This window comes from Enhydra lutris, unplaced genomic scaffold (genome assembly GCF_002288905.1).
Source record: "Enhydra lutris kenyoni isolate GAN:26980312 unplaced genomic scaffold, ASM228890v2 scaffoldscaffold58, whole genome shotgun sequence".
Lineage (NCBI taxonomy): Eukaryota > Metazoa > Chordata > Mammalia > Carnivora > Mustelidae > Enhydra > Enhydra lutris.
The window spans coordinates 13,006,578-13,033,363 of record NW_019154142.1 but is presented as its reverse complement, the minus strand read 5'-3'; the positions used below and the strand labels follow the sequence as shown (position 1 = coordinate 13,033,363).

Below are 26,786 nucleotides of genomic sequence, written 5' to 3'. Positions count from 1 at the left end.
ACACTGGATTCCAAATAATTACTTCTGACATACCTGCTTTTTCACTAGTTTATACTAAAGCTTTTCCAATCTGTAGTATAATTAATCCATTGAATTTCTGATTTTATTATAATCTTTATTTTAAAAAGACATACTGGTTTTTTTGTCTGCAAACCCCACTTGTAATTTCTAATAGTTTTTTTGTTGTTTTTGTTCTTTGTGTTTCATATATCTTCTCAACCTTTAAATGTGATATATAATATTTACTTCATGTTTATCTTATATATAGGTAACTTTAATATCTGAATACTTGAATATCTGATCCTGAAATTTATTATTTCTCCTGACTCTGCCCAGAGTAATTTGTTTTACTGGGTATTTTCTGATATTTTATCATTGGAGTACACATAATCCTTGAAACATTGTTTGTTGAAACACTTGAGACTTTCATTGATATGAATTTCTTCAGAGAAATTTTATATGAGTTTCTGTTAGGTCTTTAGTGACACAACCAAACAGAACCTATTAAAAGAAATTTTGTATTTGGCTTTTATTTGGGAGATCACCACATCTGCGTGGATAAGTGGTTAAGAATTCCCAGAGCAGGCATTTTTCCCTCCTTCTTACTCACATTTAATTAAAGCCAAGACTAAAATCAGAAATGCATCCCCATCATCTATCTCTGTGGGGTGTGCTTTATTCTAGTTGACCAGCGAGTATGGGTGTGTTAGGATGTTTTGGCTTTATATAATGAAGTTTCGAATCTGATCATTCATTTTGCAGAGGGCCCAGGATTTACCTCCTGTTTGGAGCTTTTGGCCCATCATATGTCAAATTCAAGCCTGTGAGGATTATAGGAATTCAGATGCCCTCAGGGCAAATGTCAGCTCAAAATCTCTGGATTTTTATCTTCTTCTTTTGAGTTGTTATGAATTAAAAGTGTTTTTCTAGTCATCTAATCTTTCTGGAAATGTGTCTGGTGGGATGTTTCTACAAATACTTAGTTCTTCACATTATATATTGGATTTTGGTATTGTCAAGTTCATCTTCAGGGCAATGACATTTACCCAGCCCCAATCCCTAAGTGGGAGGACATGAAAATTAAAAATTTAGTATTTAATTTATTAAATGAAACCATGGGAATAAAAAGGAGCAGTATGGTTAATATCACAGTATAAATAATTAAACAAGAAGCCCAAAATACATTTATTTCATTCATTTATTGAAAGGACTACTTCGTGCACTGTTCTGAGCAAGTCCCTGACAATGACATAAAGACCACTTAGACTTGGACTCCTCCTCCCATGTATTTAATACAGTACAGAAACTAGATATGAATATAGAATCACCTAACAGATTGATGGAAGTATTATGATGCACACATGAGGGACAGAGAGTGAATCTCAGGCAAGGGGTGGATATAGGTAGATTGGAGGCAAGTGAAAAGCTTTGTGGGAAGGTGACACTGAGGGGACCTTGAGAGGCTGATCTAACATGAACAAAGTTGTATATCAGAAAAATATGCTCAGGTGAACTGTTCTTTTATAAGAGCCAGTCAAGGCCATAGAAGAAGGCACTGCATTGAGATTAGTGTAAATGCTTTCTAATCACTTTCTCCTAAGGTATTATTCAGTGGTCCAGAGCAGCTATCAGTCAACAGCTGTGATGAACCAATTGCAGGAATATGCATGTGTGTGAACAAGCACACATATATGCACACACACACAAATATTTTATTATATTCATTTTGTCTAGCTTAAAAAGGCAAATTAGTGTTTAAAAATATAAGGTAATGATCTCTCACCTTGGGATCAACATTAAAAATAAAAATATCATTTGAAACACATGTAAAATCTGAAGTCAGTTTTTGAGAAGTCAAAATTTAAGAAAATGTGTAGGCAAATCAGCTTTTTTTATGTATAATATTATAATTATTATAAATTATAATTATTATAATTAAATATTATATTATTTTATAATTAAATAATATTTTATAATTAAATATTATATTATAAATTATTATAATTAAATATTATAATTATTATAAATATTATAATATTTTTTAATGTATAATAATATTAGACTGAAAGATTTTTAAAACTCATTTTTGTAGAGTAAGAGAAATATCAAGAATTTCCCATGCTCCATCCTATATATTTTTCCTATTCATGATACCATTAAAAAGTTTGCAGAGGCTTTTCCTGCCTTGAAATTTAAATGTATAATTCTTAAAGGTTAATCTAAGACCACTTCTAGATCTTTATCTTTAGAGGACAGTCACAGCAAAGATTTTTTTTTCCTGATATTTCACAAGCTTTTTTAAAACTCTGGATCTAGGGGCGCCTGGGTGGCTCAGTGGGTTAAAGCCTCTGCCTTCAGCTCAGGTCATGATCCCAGGGTCCTGGGATCGAGCCCCACATCGGGCTCTCTGCTCTGCAGGAAGCCTGCTTCCTCCTCTCTCTCTCTCTCTGCCTGCCTCTCTGCCTACTTGTGATCTCTGTCTGTCAAATAAATAAAAAAAATCTTAAAAAAAAAAAAAACAAAACTCTAGATCTAATTAAAACCAATAACTAGTCTAAATGATTAAAAAGTGGTTTCCTCCAAAAACAAAAACAAACAAACAAAAAACCTCACCCCTGAAGCACTCTTCAAGGCCTAAATCTTCTGCCAGTGCCAGAGCCCTGTCACCATTGTCTAAACCTTGGCAAAGTTCAAAGAGAGCTCATCAATGCACAGTGAGAATTAATGTGCACCGCTCATTACCCTGCTGAGACCCTTTGTTAAACAGTCCATTTCTATGCTGTTTGTAAGGTTGTGCTGTTGTAATCCCTGGATAACTGCCAGGAATAGCCATAGTAACAAAACAACCAGTGTCCTTCTGTTTTCAATTCAGTCTGTCATTGTGTAAAGAATTTTTTGAATTATGATGAATCTTGCTGCCAGTCAGTATTTGTAGGTCATTCCAAAACCCTAAGCAAAGGATGTTACTTCTATGCCCTCATAGATGGATTCATTCCCATACATCTCTTTACATAAATTATTTATGTTATGGTTTGTCATAACAGGTGAGGTTGAATTTTTTAATTAAAACAGAATATGTAATATGCATATAAATAATACCAGAGTTCTGCTAACACTCTCTTATTGCCTCTGTATAAATCACGGTACACTTAAAAGGTAAATAAACTTGGCTTTCACAATTTTTTAAAGTAATTGATAGAATACTACAAGTACACACCCAAATACATGTATATACATGTTTATATATACTCATGGTGTGTGTGTGTGTGTATGTGTGTGTGTATATACACACATATGTATGCACATACTGTATATATATGTCTATGAATGCATACAAACCATATACCGATGTGTATATATATACTAAAACAGTTTTAAAAGAATAAAACTGAGGAAAAAACAGGTATTGCTTGGAAGAGCTGAGATTCGTTGTGTTGTCAAGGACAATGCTTCTTGTTTAAATGTCAGTATAAACTTGGATAATTTAGTGAAGACTTGATCACAGATTTATTTGCTATTCTCACTGAAATTTACTTTCAATTCATTATCCCTTAATACATTTTTATTCTATGTTGAAAGATAATCAGGCCACTGGTATATTTTGATAATAATAAGGCTTTGTAATTATAACCAGTAGACTAACTTTGGAGTTCAGCCAAATTTGTAAATCCTCCTCCATTCTTAATCAGAAGTGTGATCTTGGGCACCTTGTAAGTTCCTGAGTCTCATTTCTCATAACTATAAAGAGCACCGACAAAAGCATGCACTTCATGCTGAAGATTATATAACATAAAACATACGAAGTTCTAGAAAAACACGAAGTATCTTATAAACATTCGATAAATATTAGTTCTCATTAGTATTTTTTTCCCGATAGAAATAGCAGCAATATATCTGAAATGAATGAAAGCCCAAACTCAGATATCTCACTGCCTCTTCCACTCACACTACTTCTCATTGAAATTGTCAAGAGAATAAATAAGGAAAAGTCTGCACTTACTTTAGAATGTAGGGATGGGACCATCCAAAGACATTCTTTTTTCTTCTTAGCCTACTTGTATAGGAGACCAAAGAGAAGAAAAAGTAGAAGGTTGACACCAGAACCCACTCTCACAAAATAGCCATGTGTTTGAGAATTTAGGGGAAAGCCATGAAATTGCGACTTGTATCTTCAGTAGTGTATTTTACACATGAAAATGAGATTTTAGTTAATCTAAACAAATTGTATCTTACACTTTATTATTATTGGGCAACGTAAAAATTTTAAGACTATTCAGTCCATATAATTCTACTTGTATCTATCTACTTCCAGAATGTGCTAAATTCTGTTGACTTTGCTCTGATCCAAGTTACCACTCTTTCCCTTTCTTACAAACCATTCATTACACCTTCTGGATCTCTCCTCCCTCCATCACTGATGATCTCCTTTCATTTCTAATCTCTCCCTTGATTATTTTTTATTCTCATTGGCCTCTCTACTACCAAAATTGCTCTCCCTCTCAATCCATGATGGCTACTCTCTCTCTTTCACTTCCACTTACTTCAAGAGCCTGGATCATATCTTCTTGGCTGCAAGGATTATGCAACATGAACTAGGTTCAAATATTTAGTAATTTATACCTACAGAGATTTTTCTTGAGGGCTCTGCTCCATGTTTTCTCACTCAAGAAACCAAGCTGAAAAAAAAAAAAAAAAGAAACCAAGCTGATGGAGATGTCCCACTGGAGCATTGCTGATTATCACACTGGGGAAAGAGAGGGGAACATGGTGACCTGGATATTCACTTTTAGAAGTTTCTTCCCAGAAAGGAAAGCATACCATGTCTGTTTATATTCTATTGTCCAAAATATATCGTATGACTGTGCTCAACTTCAAAGGAGAGGGAGGGTGCAGCCAACCATGTGCTCAGAAAAAGACAGACTGGAATGTAGTTGAATAGCCCTACTACTATACTCCCCATTGCTCTTCTTAGTTCATGAATTCTCTAAGCTCCTGGGGAAAAAAAAAATGCTTCTTTGTGGTTCATGTCTCTGGATATTCTTTCTCTGTTTATGTTGTTCTCTACTCACTTCTAAATCACAGTTACTCTTCCAATGTTGACTTTAGCCACTGGATCATAGTCTTGCTCTTTAAGATGGTTGAATTCATGATCCTAGATAAATTCATTGTCCTTACAGAAGACTCATCCATCACCATGGGCTCTAAGCTTCTTGAGTTATTCATTTTTAGGGGTCTCTCAGCCACATAACACTTAGAGGTGCTTATAATTACATCATAATCATTATCATGATCCAACGTACACTAACTCTTAGATCAACAACTCAGAAATTCAGTTCTTTTCCTTTTTGCTTATAAATTCATTTGACTCTACTACATTTGTTTTTGACCCTACTGGACCTGAGAGTTGATTATCTGTTCATTTCCATATATTAATTCTCTTCTCTCCTCACATTTCTCCCTGTCCACCGTAGTTTCTATGATTTAGTCTTACAACCATTCTTTTCTGGTATCAAATTTATTTTTTCTCTGTTGTTAAGCATTTACCTCCTCAAGACTTGTTTCTGTATTAATGTCATCATCTTCTTCACTGTGCCTGATTTAGAAGAATAAACTCATTTGGAGAAAATCAGTCAATTGTGAAGAATGGACCCCAGTGTAATCTCATTGTCAGTAATCCCAAATAAGTTGTCAACACTGCCACAACTGCTATAAATTCTGGTCACCACACTCTTCTTTTCTGCAACACTTGTTTTAAAATGTTTCTTTCTACTTCTTAAGTTTAACAGTCCCTCTTTAACTTGGAGCAGAAAACATGGTGTCCTGCTTCTACAGGAAGTAAAAATTATTAGATGAGAATGTTTTACCTCAACCTCCATCATCAAACTGACAAGCACTGCTTCATTAACACCTGTCCTCTCTTCTTCATTTCATGAAGAAATTGTTCTTCTCCTGCCTGAAGATACTCTCTTCATCTTTCTTTTCCATTCCAGCTTGCCTATTCAGGAATTTCTTTCTCTATATATCTGGGCCTTTCTCTTCTGATTTATTTGCATTTGTATTTTTAAAAGATTATGATTTCTCAATTTAAAAAAAAATCCCTTTCTACTACCACTCAGTGTTTTATTTTACCCTCTGAATTTAATATCTTTACCTACTGCGTTAACCGACTCGTTGCCTCACATCTTACCCACGTTAATCTTTGAAGTAACATGTCATCAAAAAACTGTTCTTAGTCATGTCTACAAGTTGTTAAATACAGTGGATATTTGTTAGGCTTTATCTTATTTGATCTGTAAGAAGCTCTTTTTTTCAGCTTACTACTCTGTTCTTGAAGCACTCTTTTCTACTGGGTTCCATAACATCCTCTATCTTTTTTTTCTTTTTAGAGTTATTTATTTATTTATTTATTTTAGACAAAGAGAGGGAGGGGGAGAGGGGGAGGGGGGGAGAGAGAGAGAGAGAGAGAGAGAGAGTAAGAGAAAGGACAGGGGCACAGAATCTTCAGACTTCTTGCTGAACATGGAGCCTGAGGCAGGGCTAGATCTCATGACCTATGAAATCATAACCTGAGGAAACAAAGAGTCCAGTGTTTACCAGACTGAGCCACCCAGGTGCCCCTAGAGCATTCTCTTCATTTTTCCAATTGCTTCTCCTAGGTGACAGCTTTCTAGTCCTATTTGCTATTTTTACCTCTTCTGACTAAATTTTAAGCACTACTAGAAAGAGTGTATATTATAATAAACTTAGAAAAAGTACTTTATTTCTTGTCTGTTTGGTGTAATAACATCAAGCTTTGACAGACCCCTCTTTGATTAATATCCATTAACCAAAAAAAAAAAAAAAAAAAAAAAAATCCATGCAAAATAAGCAGAGTAAGCTGGACTAAAGCTATGGGACTCAGGGCTTCTGATCCCACAGCAGGGCATGTTGGTCTAGAATTATCCATGGATTAAAAATGCTCCGTGTAAAACCCAAGTCTGAAGACAGGCTTATTGCTTGACACTAGGGCCTTGAATGTGGTTTCCTCACTTGAGAAAGCAGCATGAAAATACTGGTGTCTGAGGCTTTGGTTTATTTGAGATTTGTGGACCTAGGCAAATGTAAGGGCACAGATTTAGCCAGGTAACTAGGAACTCTCTCAAGCTACCTAATTGTTTAGGAATTAGATTCAATATACCCCCAATATCATCAGGAGATGTGAACCTGAAGTCATCCATATAAAACATAGCTATGGATTGGAAGACGGGGGAATAACAAAACCCCTAGAAAGGTACCTATAAGAATATATGAGAGAGAGAGGGAGAGAGAGGTAGAGAAAAATAAGAAAAACAAGCATGTATTGAAAAATATAATTGAACATGAATTTATCCTAATGAAATACATTTTGTAGAACTATTTGACAGACTTAATTTTTTATTTATTTGTTTTAAAAACAATTTTTTTTTTTTAGTAATCTTAAACCCAACATGAGGCCTGAACCCACAACCCTGAGATCAAGAGTGCATGCGTCACTGACTGAGCCATCCAAATACCCTATATCTGATAAAGACTTCAAAATAAGAACTAAAGGCAAAATATTGTTTAAAATTCTATAAAATATCTGTAAAAAAAGAAAATTATGTAGTGAAAGTAATGAAATACAAAAGTTTGAAAAATAATGAAATAATGAAAAAATTTAAAGTATCATGAAAAGGTATTAAAAAGAAACCTCAAAAAATTGCTAGAAATGATTTAGTAAAATTTAGTTAAGTCACAGGATACAAAATCATCATACAGGAATCCCTTGCATTTCTATAAACCAATAATGAAGGAGTAGAAAATAAATTAAGGAATCAATCCCATTTACAATTGCACCAAAAACAATAAGATATTTACAAATAAAGTTAACCGAAGAGGTGAAAAACCTGTACTCTGATAACTATAAAGCACTGATGAAAGAAATTGAAGAGGACACAAAGAAATGGAAAGACATTCCCTGCTCACAAAGAACAAATATTGTTAAAATGTCTATTTTACCCAAAGCAATCTACATATTTAATGCAATTCCCATCTCTTTTTTTAATAGGACAAAATTTTTAATTCATTTTTTTAAGTGTAGGTTTTCCAAATTTGGTACCATTTTGCGTTAGTAAATAGTACAATTTAAGGGCTTTCTATGGTCAAGTATTGTTAAGAAGCTTCAAATAAGGTTAAGTTACGGATGTTTATTTACTGAATCAGTTGGGATAACTAAGTTGTTTCAGATTTTAACAATCAAAATAAGATTTTTTTTTTCAAATACAGAGAACATGATTTATTTTATTCTGTAAAAAAAAGAGAAAGAAACATCAATCGATAAGATATACTAAAGAGGAAGTTAAATGGAAAAAAAATAGACTGATTAATCAGCACACAGCACAAAAAGACAAGAAAATAAACTTCTAAAAGTAGAGCTAAGAGGCATGGAGGAGGATTGGGTGAAAAATTCCATCATGTCTCTAGCAGGAGTTCCAGAAGAAAAAGGAAGGAGGTGGATTTAAAAAGATGATAGCTGAGGATTTGCTGGAATTTGCTCAGAGAAGATCCCCCAATCATAAACAGTTGCAGTTAGAAAAGTTCTAGTACTTTTGGGACCCCATGGCTCTAAGGACCCTTCTGTGATGATGTGCCTTTTGTTATCCTGGACCTGAAGTTCTCCTTCAGATTCTGTACTAATAATCACTCTTTAGACACAGTTATCATATAAACCCCTTTTAAAAAGCAGCTATTAGTTTGCTGCTACCCCAAATGACTGATCCACAGAAGTCTTGTGATTCCATGGCCTCATGAGCCTATTTTGAGGTAGGGCAACTTTGACTTTATAACTAATAAGGTGGGCAAGATCTCAAAAGTTTCTCTTATCGAAATGATATAGTATATTCAAGAACTCAACCAGCTAGGCAGCTGTGACATCTTGAGTTTACATGAAAGAGTTAACTACCTCTTCATGGTGATTTTACCCCCAACCCACAGCATGAACTGAACAGCTGCTGACTTAATAGGAACCTTGATTCATAGAGGTTCTTCTAAATGCCTGGGCTTGGTTCCCTGACAAGTTGAAGCATGATGGTGTTCACTGGCTCCTATGGCTATCCAGCATCAGTGCTAGCTATACCAAACCAAGACTGGACAGGATCATTCTTATTGATGGGCAGAGCTCGATCAAGGCCATTAGTTATAACTCCAGCTATGATTTGAGCTGTTGCCAATGGCTTGGGTTTTAGTCTTCCCTTTGGAAAGCTAGACTGGCAGATTAAATATACCCCTCTTTCCGGCCACCAACTATGGAAACAAGTTGTGGCTCTTGATTAGAAAGTTTGGATTGCTAATGGATTCAGAATCTAAGCCTATTAACTGCTATATTGGTTTTTCTCATTCATAGTGTAAGTCTCAAATATCCCGTGAATCTTCTTTTAGCCACTCCATTGATCTCTTCCTCATATAATTCATTGCATTCTTATAGTTCCTTTGAATATTTTTTGCTTCAAGGACTCTTATATAAGCTCTGGGAGGGATCACGCCTAACTGTTTTTGCATCCCCATTCTGTCTAGTCTACCAGTAAATACTGATTGATAGATCCTGTCATATTATTTCACAGCTGAGAAAATAAAAGCTGATTTTACTTTACTATGGGATATATTTATGTGAAATTTTTAAACCAGTGAAGAAATAGTAATTACCTTTTAAAATCATGGGTATTTGTTACTTTATAATTTACTCTTTGTTCTACTTTTTTTTTTTTACATCTACAGAAAGATAATCTGATTGATTATTGATCCCTCTTAATCCTACATGGAAAAACTACATGAATGTATGAAAAATACAGGAATCAGTAGTCTTGAAATACGGTAGAATTTTCTCCAACATGTTATTTAATATTTGATATCAGAGGTTCCATTTGAATTATTCAGATTAAAATATTTTTGAAAGGGGAGCTTGGGACAACTGGGTGACTCTAAGCATCTATGTTTGGCTCGGGTCATGATCTCAGGGTCCTGTGATCAAGCCCTGCATCAGGTTCCCTACTCAGCAGGGAGCCTGCTTCTCCCCCTCCCACTGTTTGTGTTCCCTCTTTTGCTGTCTCTCTCTGTCAAATAAATAAATAAAATCTTAAAAAAAAAAAAGTAGGGGAGCTTATTTTTCCTTATCCTCAAAATGCAAAATATATCATCTTTAATTTCAGAAATTAAAGTAAAGCAGTACTTTATTTCCCTATTTCATGATTTAATATTTTATTTTCAGAGAATAGTTGTATTTGTACTGAAGTTAATCTGTAAATTTAGGTCAAATAAGCTCTTTGCACATGTATCTCGATCTTTATATTCTTAAACATAATGACTACAAAAATTTTATGGATTTACTTTATTATAATTGTGTTTTATTTGATTAGTGATATATTTTATATAACGTATATTTCCTTATACAAAAATTATAAAATTTAGAAATAATTTAAAATCATAATTCTACAACTATTGATAAACACTACTATCTACTACCTACTACACTACTAAATTGAGTTTGCTCAATTTCTTTCCATTATTGATTTTATACTTTTAAAAAGTTGGTTATATTATAGAACTTTTCAAACATGAGCAAATAGAAAATTAAAGTGGGAAACAAGGTACATATCACCAACCGTCGAGTCTTAGAAAACTTTTCACTAATCTCATTTTATCTCAACTCTCACCAATTTTCTTGCGACCTGTGTTATTTTGTAACAATTCTTAAACTTCATATCATGTCATATTTTTTCATATGTTCATATATAAATAGCATATATCACTAAAAAGGGGACTAAAAAATATTTTTTTTAAATGGCCACATTGTCATTATCCCACGGGGGGGGGAAATACGATTCCTAATGACACCAAGTATTCAACCAACAGTATTTATTTACACTTTTCTGATTCTGATTGCTTCATAGTGTTTATTTACTCATTCATTACAAATTACTTGTTTAAATTGGGATCTAAAAATTCTCTTTGTGATTGGTTGCTATATCTCAAGACCCATTTAATTTGTAGATTCCTTCTCTTATTGTGTATTTATTTAGTTGAATTCATGTTTAATATTGTATGTTTCTGTATTCACTGACATTATCAGTGTCCATTTTCTTTTATTGGAGACATCATAAAATTCTATTTAACAATGGATAGTAATTCTTTATTGTTATGCCCTGATATTTTAAGCATATCCTTTCTGAGTCATGTGGGCTATTTACAGTTCCAGATTACAGGTGATACCTTTGTATATTATTAAAGGAATACCTTTGTATATTATCCTGTTTCTGAATTTAGAATTATTTCCTAAAAATAATTCTAGGTATGACATTCCAGGGTTAAGTATTAGGGTTATATTTAAGGCTCTCGCAGTCTGGAATTGGTGGTCCACTTCCATTCAGTAGAAAAATTTCTTTGCTTATGATCTCTGCCCTAAATCCTTTTATTTGATCCTTCTATGAAATCCTGCTATTTAACACTTAATTTTATTGTACATGCTCTTAAAGAAAAAAAAAACAAAACAAACCTCATTCTCTCTGATTTTAGAAGAAAGAAAGAAAAGAAAGGTGAAAAAAGGAAAGAAGGAAGGAAGGGCAGTTTGGATAAAATAATAGAATATTCCAACCTTTTTCTTAGAACTTTTTATTATTATTTGCATCCAGTTTCCTACTATCAAACACTATTGGAACTGCAAGTACCTACTATTGGAAAGGCTTTTGTTTGCTATTTTGCAGTTTTTTGTTTGTTTGTTTGTTGTTGTTCTTTCTTTTTTGCTTAACCTTTGTATTCAAATTTACCTGTGAGTTACCCAAGCATCCTTAAATACATGGTGATGATATATTGTTAAAATCTCATGAGAAATATGAGAATGACCTCAATTTTTGTTAACAAACATGAGGAAGTGGTCTAAGTTCAGTTATTATACCTGAATTATTTGGAAAATCAAATATTCAAGAAAGAAATTGCTGTTTCCCAGTGATACTTACAGAAAGGCATGAGGTTGTTCTTATTAATCAACAGCAGATTTTTGTACAGGCAGGAGATCACATAGGTATTGTAAGAACAAGGTCATGTCACAGGTTCAGAAATATTTTGCCAGTATAATCTTCTTTTTCTTCTGTTATTATTATATGATGCTGAGTTACAACATCATGGGATCAGTGTTTTGATTAAACTTTTAATTGGTAAGTAGGTAGGTATGTTAACAAATTCTAAGGCACAAGTAGTTTTCTTGCAGTTGAATTTGAACACAATAATTCGTAGAGATCACATTTATAGAATAAAGATAAGAGAATAAATCAAAATGGTATTTTATTTTAGTGGAAGAAACACACGGAGAATGCCATGAGAAGTGCAGTGGCACAAATTTTCCTCTTCTTAAATCTGACACCCTTTGTTTATGGTTGGAGTGTCTTTCCATATGATGTTTCTATAATCTGGGATTTTCTGGAGAGGGTCAACAGAATGATTAATGTGGGAGGAGGTCAGGAGAGTTAGAGACACTGTGTGCTGCTCCCTAGCCAGAGCTTGCTTCCACCCCAGAGCTTTTGTGATGACAATCTCCTCCACCAGGGGCTTTATCTCTGACGTGACTGAAATCTGTACTCAAATGTCAGGACCTTGACGTTTCAAATGTCAGTTTCCTCTGACCATTTTATAAAAAAGAGCGCCCGCCTTTCTTCTTAGTCATACTCAGATTCTCTTATCAGGCTTTACCTTCACTCATTAACATTCTTTACTTCCTGAAATTACATCCTCTAATTTTTTCATGCTTCGTGTCTGTCCTCTTGTTCACTTTGTCTGGCTCTACCAGTGCTATGAACATCGGAACAGCAACTCTCATAGAACTGTCACTCAGGATAAATATTTGTTGAATAATTTAGTGAATTGTTTAATGACAAATTATTTAATAAATTCGTGAATGAATGACTCAAGATAGATGGCAGGATTTAAGTTCCTTCATACCTCAAAATTTTTAACAGATATTAAATAAACCAGTACAGTTAAACCTTTACAAAACTTAATTATTAAATAGTAGAGACTTGGGGCACCTGGGTGGCTCAGTCGTTGGGCATCTGCCTTTGGCTCAGGTTATAGTCCTGGGGTCCTGGGATCAAGCCCCACATCGGACTCCTTGCTCAGCGGGAAGCCTTCTTCTCCCTCTCCCAGTCCCCCTGCTTCTGTTCCCTTTCTTGCTGTGTCTCTCTTTGTCAAATAAATAAGTGAAATCTTAAAAAAAAATAACAATACAGACTCAGGGAATTTTATTAGTCATGGGACCCAAAGAACTCGCTGCAAAATATTTTTTTGCTAGAGAATAAATTGTAAAGATATACACATGCAACACCAATAATTACTAGCTGTTACATCAATATAAATACTTTTTTAAAAAGATTTTATTACCGATTGATTACTGATTTGATTATATGATTATTGATTACTGATCATACTAAAACATTTTATATCATAGATTATTTACAGTTGTTATAACTTACCTATTATTTTAAAACAGACCCTGAGAATTCAGTGTGCTTAATCCTTTATCCCCTGAAGACAGTTCACAGAGCAGAATTACAGATTCACAATTCCATTAGAAAGATTCCCTATAGTTCATAGTCATTCATCTTAGTGCTAGTAGTTTTTTCTTAGTCCACTGGTTGTGATCCCATACCATGTAAACTGGGAAATGAAAAAATGTTTAGTAGAAAATATATAGGTGAAATAATACCTTTAATCAATAACAAGAAATTGTGTAAATGTTTTCTAGGTTCAAGAAATAACACGAGATTTTAAATACTATTTTGAGTTGCTTCTATTTTCTATTTTGAAACTTTTTAAAAAAATATTTTATTTATTTATTTGACAGAGAGAGAGATCACAAGTAGGCAGAGAGGCAGGCAGAGAGAGAGGGGGAAGCAGGCTCCCTGCTGAGCAGAGATCCCAGATGTGGGGTGCAATGCCAGGACCCTGAGTTCATGATCTGAGCGGAAGGCAGATGCTTAACCCACTGAGCCACCCAGGCGTCCTATTTTGAAACTTTTAATATAAATTTGTTTCAAAGAAGCCATTCATTCTCTGTCAGTCTCTTCAAGAGATTCTTATTTGATTGATAAATATACAATAACATTATGTTTGAGTAATATTGTGGATTTTTCCTTTTTTATGTATGTTTAAATGTATAACTATAAAGATTATAGAATAGAATAGAATATTTTTCACATTTGAGTGATTGTCTTAGAATAAAGTGTTTTCATTTATATTATAATTTTAAAAAGTATTAGTTATTTTAAAATCAAGAAATCTATATACCCAAAATGCAGAACAAAAAATGTCAGAGACTCCATCATTCAGTGTTTTGCTCATGAATAACGGATACACTAAATTCCTCTTTGAATTTATTGATATGAATGATTTCAGATTATTTTTTAAAAGGTTTTATTTTTTGACAGAGTGATAGAGAGTACAAGTAGGCAGAGCAGCAGGAAGAGGGAGAGGGAGAAGCAGGCTCTCCACTGAGCGGGGAGCCTGATGTGGAGCTCAATCCCAGGACCCTGGTATCATGACCTGTGCCCAAGGCAGCTGCTTAATCAACTGAGTCACCCAGGCGCCCCTTCAGATTATTTTTAATTGAAATTTAGTTTTCTTGAAATTGTCGATATGGAAAACACTCCTCAATTTCTGTGTACCCATTTTTTTCAAGAGAGCTAAATCAATTAAACTACTCCATTAAAAAACAAGTGAGTCCCTGGAAATACTGAAGTGAGAAAGGAAGATACCATAACAATTCTAGCACAGAAATATTAATATTTATAAGCCATCCAGTTGAGAGTTGACAACAAAATCAGAACTGAACGTGAAGAATACAACACAAAACAAAAACAATCAAATCCCCTTCAACCCTCACTCTCCCCACAAAAAAAACCCCATCAAACTCTAGAAATATCTTGGAGCCATGGCTCTTCTTAAGAATTACCAGTTGATGGGGCGCCTGGGTGGCTCAGTGGGTTAAGCCGCTGCCTTCGGCTCAGGTCATGATCCCAGGTCCTGGGTTCAAGCCCCACATCGGGCTTTCTGCTCAGCAGGGAGCCTGCTTCCTCCTCTCTCTCTGCCTGCCTCTCTGCCTACTTGTGATTTCTCTCTGTCAAATAAATAAATAAATAAATAAATAAATAAATCTTTAAATTAAAAAAAAAAAAAGAATTACCAGTTGAGAAGTTTATTTTTCATTCTGGCATTTTTGGCAAGCTTGATATATGTAGTCAATATTGTTTGAAATTATCAGTAGTCTTACTTAAGCATTAATAAAGTCACAGATGTGGCTTGTGTTTAATTCTTTCTTATTTGTCCCTATTCAGGTCTTTCATGTGTGAAAGACATCTCTTTCACACATGACATTTTGTAACTAAATTGCCCACTGTACACTGGGCACAATGTTGTTAGTACTTGGTTTGGTGAAAAGCAACTGAAGGCATATTTCTAAAATATAATATAATAAATAAATATAATTTATAAAACTACAAATAGATATTAGTTTATATACTGTATATAACATAATTTATAGAAGTTTAAAGTTAAGTTTTCACATATATGAAACGTGTAACTTTAATCTCATTACATTTTTTTCTTAAACACAACCTAATGAATACTAACTAACATAATGGAATGAGGTAACTTCTTTTTTAGTATAAGAAAGAAGTTTAGGGAAGTACTGGGGAAAGAATCAGCAATAATGATGGTTTAATGCATTCACTCAATCATTTAAAAATATTTAATGACCCAGACACTGTAGTAGGCACTGGAGATGCAGAAGTGGACAAAATGGAGAAACTCCTTACTCAAAAGAGACATACATTCTATTGGAAGTAGGCCAACAAGAAATGACATAATTTCAGGTCATGGTAAGTTTTATGAAGAAACTGAAAACATGGTAAGGAGATAAAGAGTGATAGACTGATTGGTCAGCAAAGATCCTTTGAGTGATTGGTATGAGAACAGACACATCAGAACATTCAATTGAGTGAATAAGGCATGTAGATGAGGGGCAAACATTCCAGGCAGAAGAAAAACAAGTATAAAGTCTTTGAGACAGAAATGTGTGCACATTTAAAGATTAGCCATGCGACCAGAGTTGCTGAAACAATAGTGATCCCGCTAAGACCAGAAGAGTGTTAGGAACAGATGTTGATTAAATAATTAGTGGCCATTTCTCCTAGTGCTTTGTAGGACAAGATTAGGTTTTATTCTATGTGTGCTAGAAGTAATTGGAGAATTCTGAGCCAGAAGTGTTAATCTGGCATGTGTTTTAAAAAGAACTTGCCTTTGGATGAAGAACAGACTCTAGTTGGGCAAGAATGAAAGCATGGCCACTGCAAGAGTGCAGGTGGTGTGACCAGGTGGAGACTGGTGGAGGTGGCACACCATGTGTACAGAAAGTGAACAATTTTTCCCTAAAAGTGCACACAGAGGCAAAAGCATGTGTCCACATTATGCACTATGAAGAGTTTAGGAGAGTGTGCTGTCCCTTATAAGTCACATAAAATTAAAATCATAATTATCTGGCCTAAATGTCTTAGCTAAATCAGTTAAAATATTTACGACTTATTCAAATGCACCATTTTACCCATTTTCCTGAGCACTTCACAACATGAGGAAATGGAAAGTGTTTAGAATGGTTTTCCATTGTTAAATTACAGGAACTTTCAGAAGCATGCATAAGATGTTTCACTGCCCAAAGCTTGTATTATAAAATAATATCATATTATGTTCTTTTTATGACTTCGTAAAGAAGGTTTTCTCAACATGATCAAATTTGGAGTCATTGTGACATTCATGAAGATATGCTTTGTTATCTAATTTTTGTATTAGGTAATTACAATTAGACCAATAAATGTTACCATTATTCTATAAAACTTTAATCAAAGGATTGCTATTAGCTATATAACTCCATAAAAAGAATTATTCTGTTCTCCCCTAGATGGGTTAGTCCACTAGAAATTGCATTAATGAACAAATAAATCTTATTTCTAGAGTGAGATCAGGAAAAAAGCTTACTTTGAAATTCTCTGAGTGATTTTCTTTGAATATTTTAGTAAGTTAAATTGTATTTAGTAAGTTGAATCTGTACTTAGCAAACATTTACCAAGCAATTCCTTGGTGTCAGATTTTGTCCAATGCTCTAGGGATGTTAGATTGATTATTTTTCTTAAAGATTTTATTTATTTATTTATTTATTTGAGAGTGAGAGAGAGAGAGAGAGAGGATGAGAGGGGATAGGGTCAGAGGGAAGAGCAGACGCCTGCTGAACAGGGAGCCCGACTGGGAACTCAATCCTGGGACTCCAGGATCATGACATGAGTCAAACAAAGGCAGATATTTAACTGACTGAGCCACCCAGACACTCCGAGATTGATTATTATGATCGTAAAACAATTTTTAAGAGTTTCACATAGAATGATAGAATATTAAATAAAAATATATCAATAAGATAGCTGCAGCCCAGGCATCCTTGTGAAATTTCCAGAGAGGGATTCTTCACCCTTTTCTCAGTTCAGAGTTATGTGCTTTGATTGAAGGGCACGGCTGCAGGTTCCCAAGTGCCTGTACTCTCTGGAACAGGGACAACACAATTATAATGTTTATGTTCAGGTCTCTCATATTAGTTGACTTGTATGTGAAAACATTAGAAACAACACAATGTAAATATAGTTACAATTAAATTACCTGGTTAAGCTTACAAGTGCTATAAAAATTCACTCAGGAGAAATTAATGTGTATGGATTGTTCAAAGAGGGCTACATAAGAGGAAAAGAACCAGAGTGTGTTCTATAGAATACGTATAGCAGAGGATAGGGAAGATCATTTTGTTCAAGGAAATACAGAAACAATATAGCAGAAGAAATAGTTATGATGAATTTGATTGCACAGAAAAAAAGTGAGAAATGAATATGATTAATTCATCTTTGGAAATATACATTCTTTATACTCTCACGACTCTGGATTTTTCATCTGTAAAAAGAAAATCACACTAGAAATTTGGTAGAACTGTTGTAAGGATTAGTGGAAATGATAGGGGCAAAGAATATCATCTTGGCCCATAATGGACACATTTAATTTAAGCCACTTCCATGGGACTTTTTCCCCCTGCTGTTGCCACCTTCTCAATTCAGACCTTTGTCATCTCAGACTCTTTCTTCAAAACACAACACAAGCATAATCATTTGGTAAAGCCTTCACCAATCCGATCGGGTAGAAGTGAGCTCTTCCTTTCCTTTGTGCTATTCATATGACACATAACAGGTAACTGATTTATTTTTCTTTGGCTGAAATAGATTTTTTCAAACAATTTTGACCATTGACTTTTCCTAATGCAAGATTACTTTATTACTTTCAGTTTTATTTTATTCTTTAAAATAAAACACCCATGGGATAAGGAGTGCCCTTGTTGTGATTAGCACCTGATGTTGGATGGAACTGTTGAATCGCTATATTGTACACCTGAAACTAATATTACCCTGGATGTTAACTGGAACTTAAATAAAAACTTAAAGTCTTAAAATAAAATAAAATGCCAATTACTAAATCTATGTTCATGGAATCATAACCTTTACATACAGAGATAAAATTCTTGGATTATGCAATTTACCATCAGGCTCTTTTCTCCAACGGCTTAGTCTTTAATAACATGGCAGTTGATGGGAAAATACCACATCTGTCATTTTAAACATTTTTAATACATCAACTTGATTATATTTCAAAATTATTATATTATTAATAGACTTGTAATGAAGTTAGATTGTATTCATTGACAATGCTGTTATGTATCAATAATTTCTTTACTGCTATGAGATAATCCAGAGGTCTGATTGTTTAAATGAATTTAAGAAATATATTTGGTGTGTAATTAGAGACTGGTTATTTTTGACAATTGATGTTTGATAAGTTTTGTATTTTTACTATTAATAGTAACAACTAAGTTCTAATTAATTTAATCAACATAACATTAAATAGCACTAATTGAGGATATGGTTAAAACAACCTGTTATTTTAAAAAAAATAGATATTTTTGGAGCAGTTTTAGATTTATAGAAAAATTTTAACAGAAAGTAGAGTTTCTATACCTTCTCCCATTCTACCCACCCCCACACTTCCCCTTATTATTAACAGCTTCCATCAGTGTAGTACATTTGTTAACGTTGAACCAGTATTGAGACATTAGCTAAAGTCCAGAGTTTACATCAGGGTTCACTCTTTGTGTTGTACAGTTTCATGGTTTTTGATAAATGCACGGTGTCATGTACCCACCATTATTATTTCTTACAGAATAGTTTCCTTGCTGTAAACATGTTCTCATTCCACCTATTTGTCACTCTGCTCCCTGAGTCCTTGGGGCAACCACAGATCTTTGCATTGCCTGTGTAGTTCTGCCTTTTCCAAAATGTCATATAATTGGAATCATAGCATATGACTGGAACATTTTCGGACTGGCATCTTTCACTTAGCAATATGCATTTAAAGTTCTTCCAGGTCTTTTCACACCTTGATAGTTAATTTCATTTTATTGCTGGATAATATTCTGTCATATGGATGTACCACAGTCTGTTGATGCATTTATTTTTTTTAACTAAATGTCTAAAACTGTCTGTATCTTTGGTTTCAAATAACTGATTCTTTTATCATTGAAAATATTTTACTGTGTAATGTTTTGTCTTTTTTCCATTTTGTATTTGGAATAGAAATTGTATTTTAGGCAATGCTAAGTAAATTTTAAAATTTGGTGTATGTCAGGGCACCAGGGTAGCCCAGTTGGTTGAGTGCTTGGCTCTTGGTTTTGGCTCAGGTTGTGACCTCGGGGTCCTGAGATGGAGCCTGATGTTGGTGTCTGCGCTCAGCATGGAGTCTGCTTGAGATTCTCTTCCTCTCCCTCTCTTCCCTTCCCGTTTTCCCTGTTCATGCATGAGTGTGTGCTCTCTCTCTAAATGAATAAATAAAAGTATTTAAAATTTGGTATATGTTGGGGTGCCTGGGTGGCTCAGTCAGTTAAGAGTCTGCCTTTGGCTCAGGTCATGATCCCAGGGTCCTAGGAACAAATCCCGAATCGGCCTTTTCTTCTACTGCTCCCGTGCTTGTATTCTCTCTTGCTCTGTCAAATAAATAAATAAAATCTTTAAAAAATAACACAAAATGAACTTTGGTGTATGTCTAGCCAGTCATATTAATATATGTCTATTGAACAACTTTTTTGGAACAGTGTCGTAGTTTTGTCTTAGCATATGTTATTTTAATTGTTTTCCTAAGTTCTGTTGGTACCTATCATGAATTTAAAAATATTTTAGCCATTTAAAGTATATGCACTTATATGCCTGACATGTGGTGAAATTCTACTTTTTTTGTGCCTAGGATGAGGGAGGTTACAAAGCAAAGTGGTACATAGGTACACTGGGCTGTATAATCAACCCCTTAAACATGAGCAAACCACCGTTTCGTGTTGTCCATTTTTTACTAGAATCTTTGTTTCTTAAATGATTTATTTCCCTAACAAACTTGCTTACTTTTTCAAACCATCTGTATGTCCTTCCCTTCTGTCTTAGAGGAAATGCTCTCTTCCTTGTGGAAAATATTCCATCAGCCTAAACTCTTCATCTCACCTTCTAAATTCTCATTAATTGTAATCTAGTGATCACGCTCCTTGCTTCTATGTATTCCCCTTTCCATCTCTATAAACTCCTTGATAAATGAATGAAGGAACGTCTCCATGATTCCATTTCTGGCTTCTGAGGTGCATATCATGATTAGTGTTGGACAGAGGTTCCAAAAGCTTGGGGTTTATGTTTTAGTTCCAATGCTCAGTTAGCTCTATGACCATGAACAAGTGTTTGACTTCTCATGGATTCAGTTTTCTCATCTGAAAATGGGAATAATAGTGGAATTACGTAAGGATTAAATGTGACAATTCATGTAAAGTTCTTAGCACAGTGCCTGTTGCATAGCAGATGCTTAAAGGACATTAGCTATTATTATTGCTAAATTGTTGTTTTCTTTGATTTATGTGTTTGAAATATGATGATACCTTTTCCAGGGCCCTTAAGACCCTGTTTCCTCCCCTCCTAGTTTTTAGAGACATGTTTTTCTCTCTCCATTGCTACTCAAAGATACTCTATTCAAGCATCTGACTGCTCCCTCTTCCCCACATGCACCCAGCACACAGATGCACACAAACACATACCCGGAATAATATTGTCAATAAAGGTATCTTCTCAGAGAAGTTTCTTTAAGTTCTCTAACAATCCTTGAGGTAAGGAAACTGTGGAGGCCCAATTTCATTATTTCGTACATCTCTCTGTAGCTCACTACAAGGAGCACTTCTTACTTACTCCCTGAAAGCCCAGTGAGTTTATGAAAATAAAATGAATGTAGAAATATAGCTTCTTGTCATGTATGGGAATAGGTGCTTTTATTATTTTAAAATATTATAATTATTTCTTTCAATATATTAGAGCTGAAGTTCATCCTGACAGATGGTTATAGCATGATGAGTGAAGAGCACTAGCAATTTAACATATTTAAGCTACCGTGGAAAATTAGCAACTTCGTGAAAATTGGAAAACTCATTTCCTGATGTGATTTAGGCAAGGCTGCAAGGATTTTCATTAAATAATATAAAACAAATTAGAGGGATAAAAACAAAACTTGGGGGCAGTAAACACAATCACATTAAAAGATGATTTTCAAAATGTTAATTATTTAAAGACTAAAATCTTTTAACTGTACCTATAACCAGAAAAACATGATTCTTGATTATCAGTTAAATAATTTGAAGTAGATATTATTATTACTACTATTTAGAATCTGACCAAGGTATTTAGGAAGTCATAACTGATACTAAGTGTTTTTTTTTAAGTTTAGATTAAAAATAGTTATGAGACAATCCCATAGCATAATAATTCGGGTACTGAATGAATCTAGAAGGACATAGAAATGAGTAGCAGAAAAAACAGATGCTTCCATTCAGAGTCAAGAATGCTTTAAATGTTAATGTAATACTTTCCAGACAATTCTCAAATGTGAAGTGTTTGTTTTGTTTGATTTGGATACTGACTTCTTTCTCGAGACTTAGAACCAATTTCCCCCTCCTTTCTTCTGTTTCTCTATACAGAAAGCTGACCTTGCAGTTGCCCCACTGGCTATTACCTACGTTCGAGAGAAGGTCATCGACTTTTCCAAGCCCTTTATGACACTTGGAATAAGTATTTTGTACCGCAAACCCAATGGTACAAACCCAGGCGTCTTCTCCTTCCTGAATCCTCTCTCCCCTGATATCTGGATGTATATTCTGCTGGCTTACTTGGGTGTCAGTTGTGTGCTCTTTGTCATAGCCAGGTAACATGCTCACTTTTGTGATTTTTTTGGCAATTGTTACCTCCTTTTTCTAACTAATAATTGTCAAAAGTCACAATAATTTTACTTTTCTTTTTCTTTATTTCCCTTGGGGTGCTAAAGAATAATGAACTCTGAAGAATCCCATAACTTGTGAAAATATTCTATGCTGCCTTTTTGGCAGAAAGCATGCTGGTTGTGTCAGTAAGCTATAAGTTTGGTAGAGTTTACTCTTTTTAATCAGAATCTAAAAGCAGTCCAAATCATTAGGACATAAAAATTTCCTCATTTTGAAGATTTCTCTTGTGCCAGAGAACAAAATAATGTATTTTATTACTTTGAACTAATAAATCAGTCGTAAGAAAAAAACCCAAGTGGTGAAATTTAAAAGGAGGCTTTTTTAATGAACCATGACCAATTAAAAATAAGCATTTTAACTATAAAAAGACTACAATTATTTCCACATAAAATTTCTCATTTTTTTCACAAAATAAATTTAATGTATAACTACAAATATTTTTGGCTCTATCATCAAAATTGAATATTAAGTATGAGGGTTATTTTTTTCAACTATATTATATGGGTTCTTCTGACAAATTTATCACTAAGGATATTTATCGTTTCTTGAACTTATTCTTTTCTCAATGCAGTCATGTATTCGTTCCTAGCAGTAAAAAAACACTTAGTTCATTCAATTAAAAAAGGAATGAAATCACTTCTGGAAGTAGCACAATATTTTGATATATGTACTTTTTTATAGTTATACACAGATTTTTTTTTTGATATTTACATATAAATGCCATAAAAATTTATAATTTTCTGCCTAACTGGTTTAATATTAACACATGAGTCTTTCAGACAATTATCATTTGCATTGGGGTGAAATTTGTATTGGAACCATGTGTACCTATAGCATTTTAGCTGTATGGTAAATCATGTTATAATTTTGATTTGAAGTTTAAAGTTCTCCCCCAAAAAGAGAATTTGAAGTATGAAGTTCATAAATTTTTAGCTCCAGCTTTTTCCGTGTCTTGTGAAGACAAAACAACCTTTTCATTTTGAGCATCATTGCATCAGTTACATATATTTTTATAGTGACCAATACAAACCATCCTGTTTTATATGTCTTCAGAGAAACAAGTTCAAGGATTACAGTGTAAATAATTCAGCGGCTGGAGAACTCTACAGCCTGCCCACAGGCAGATGGAAAAATAAATACTCCAAAGTATAGAGAAAGCCTTTCTTGCTCTCTGCAGGTACACCTGCTCCTTCTTAATCAAATTAACGAAAGTTCCCAGCAAGGATAAAATCAGAACCGAGAGGTCAGTGTCCTGAGACCATTCTGAGGCAATTGTGTGGGCATCAATCAAGCTGAGTTAAGTCTACTGTAGTTTCCAGGGGACCTTAGATAGACACTATTGAGTTACCTCAAATTCGTATTAGGAATTTCAGATATTACTAATTTCCTGAGCCCAAATCTTCTGAGATTACATTCAAAACCAAATACTGAAACATCTGAATTCTTTTCCAGCTGAAAAGTACATTTGCAAATAGAGGCATGTGGATTGGTTATGCACTCATCTAATTTTCAAAATATTTCTTTAACTCTCAGTTTGATAAACCATCAAACAAAATAACAATATAACACCTGTGTAATTTTTATAACCCGTACTAATTTTACTCAGAATGGATAAACCCATGTCATTTTTGAGAACATAACATTAGCTTCTGTGCCATTTTTTAGTGTCATTTACTGTCATTAAATTCTGGAATACTACTGTTATATTTTATTAATAGTTATTAATGAATGAATTTGAAAGTGATTCCATTCCAACATCTTATTCAACAATGTGAGAACAGTCTCATACAGTTTCAAAAATTAAGTATAATATATTCATTTATGGATGAAAGAACATATATTCTATTAAATAATAAACAATGTTAGATAGCTTATATTAAGTAATAAATAATATTAGATATCTTGGTAAATATGCATAATATGAAAATAGATTATTTGCAGATTGTCTCTGAAATATTTTGTTCAAGTCTCAATATTAAAATAATCTTGTATAAATATTACTAAATTGAAAAACAACACACTAAAAACTCAGATTAAAAGAAAATTTCTTTTTTTTAAAGAAAAGTTTTGAATAGAATTCATTTAACTTCTAAACTGAAACACCAAAGCCAAATTAATTTATAAAATTGAAATCTTCTTCACTGCAATAAAAAAAAATCCACTCCGATATGTATTGAACTCTTGTTACCATGAAAGCAGTTCATGATGTGCAAATGCAGACAAAATGGCCATGTTTCAATTGCAGGACTTAATTACCTTCCTAATTTAAATGGTATTATGATATTTGTTATCAATTCATAATAAATGTAGTATTTTGATTTTTTTTTAAGATTTTATTTATTTATTTGACAGAGATCACAATTAGGCAGAGAGGCAGGCAGACAGACAGACAGAGAGAGAGAGAGAGAGAGAGAGAGAGGAGGAAGCAGGCTCCCTGCTGAGCAGAGAGCCCGACATGGGGCTTGATCCCAGGACCCTGGGATCCATGACCTGAGCTGAAGGCAGAGGCTTTAACCCACTGAGCCACCCAGGCGCCCAGTATTTTGATTTTTAACATATGCATGCAGACTATATCTTATGTCTTGTAGAGATCACTGATGAACTTAATAACATTATTATTGATATCAAAATAAATATGGCATTTTATTTATCTTTATGTATATTTTTTGTCTTTATCTCCATAATGACCATGGAAAAAAAGAAAGACAAATTACATTTAAAAAATTCTCAGATATATGTTTCCTTCTCACTGAAAATCACTAAGTTCTAAATACCATGCCAACAACAAAATTTTATAATAAAGTACTGATCATAATTGTTGGAATTTATTTTTTCTAAACTTAAATTTAAAAGTAGATTATTATTGTGATGCCGTTTGGGTGGCTCAGACATTAAGCCTCTGCCTTTGTCTCAGGTCATGATACCAGGGTCCTGGGATCAAGCCCCACCTTGGGCTCCCTACTCAATGGGAAGCCTGCTTCGCCCTCACCCACTCCCCCTGCTTATGTTCCCTCTGTCACTTGTCTCTCTCTCTGTCAAATAAATAAATGGAATCTTCAAAAAAATTTAAAAAAATAAAAATTTCCCTTCACCCTTATTATATAAGAAAAAGATTTATCTAACAAATACTTAACACGTTTTAAGTTTTTTTTTTTTTAAACCAGTATTAAGAGATATGTGGTCTTATTTGTCTTGGTATGCTTTTATAATCTATGGTCTCTTGCAAACACTTGCATTATTGTTTATAGCATAATGACATAATCAGCATGCTCATCTGAGTTAGTGGAAAACTATTATTTGACAGTAAGGATGAGCCTGAGGTTTGGCATTCTGGACATGGAATGGCCTTATCCTGGATATCCTAACCATAGCTCTTGGCTGACAGAGAAGTAGGAAGAAATCTTGTACATGACAATCTTGTACTTAATCATATTTGTCCCTAAACCTTTTCCCTCTCTCTTTATATTATATTTTCTTTTGACCTAAGTGTTTTAGTACAGAGATAGCAGTTAGTCATATAAAGAGTCTGGTTAGGACATCCACCCTTTATACTCAGAAGGAAAGGTATTTTTCACCTTGCTTCAAATATTTCCTTTATTAAACAACAGATAATATTGATGCAGTAGATGCTATTTATAAAATGAGTCAATTTAAATGCCCATGATGATGGAGTTTTTGGGGGTTTTTTGTTTTTTGTTTTTGTTTTCTCCTTTTAACAGAGCTATTTTGAAATTCAGCATGTAAATCTTGGTCTAGCGTTCTTAGTAGTTTGGTGTAGAGGTAAATAACTGAGGACCAAACTTAAAAGAAGAGCACAATCCTATACACATTTCCCTCCAACAGGATTGATGGAACCTAAGCTTAGTAATAATTCACTAAGCTTATAATAATATTGCATATTTTATTCTGAGATTGACATTTTAAAATTAAATACAAATAAACTGGAGAAGAAAAGTAATACTATGTTTTTTTTTTTTTTTAGTAAGAATATTATTACAGAGAAATTTCTCAGGTTACTTAAATAAGTGAATATGATCAAATATAGGAAAAAGAGGAAAAGAAGGCAAGTGATATTGACTAACCTGGCTTTCTTAGCAAAGATAATAAATCAAAGAATATTTAATGTGTTAAGTACATAACATTAGTTTTTCTGAGTTAGAAAGAATATAGGAGTTTCTTGTACATTTGGGGGTTAAATGAATTTGCATGATTTTTTAGAATATTAGAATATCATCTATTGTATTATTGGATTAGAGAGCAGGAGATGGTCTCCCTAGAATCTGCTCAGGGGTTTATTAATACAGTGACCATCAGG

At 33.7% G+C, this 26,786-nt stretch overlaps 1 protein-coding gene across 2 annotated transcripts in view; it reads left to right on the top strand.

Annotated features, from left to right (window-relative positions):
• LOC111158270 (glutamate ionotropic receptor kainate type subunit 2) overlaps positions 1-26,786 on the top strand; it is a 655,816-nt gene that overhangs the window by 471,986 nt on the left and 157,044 nt on the right. For both annotated transcript variants that reach the window (XM_022520192.1, XM_022520193.1), the window contains exon 11: positions 22,172-22,395. In XM_022520192.1, coding sequence (XP_022375900.1) covers positions 22,172-22,395 — 224 coding nt within the window. The remainder of the gene's footprint in view (positions 1-22,171; positions 22,396-26,786) is intronic.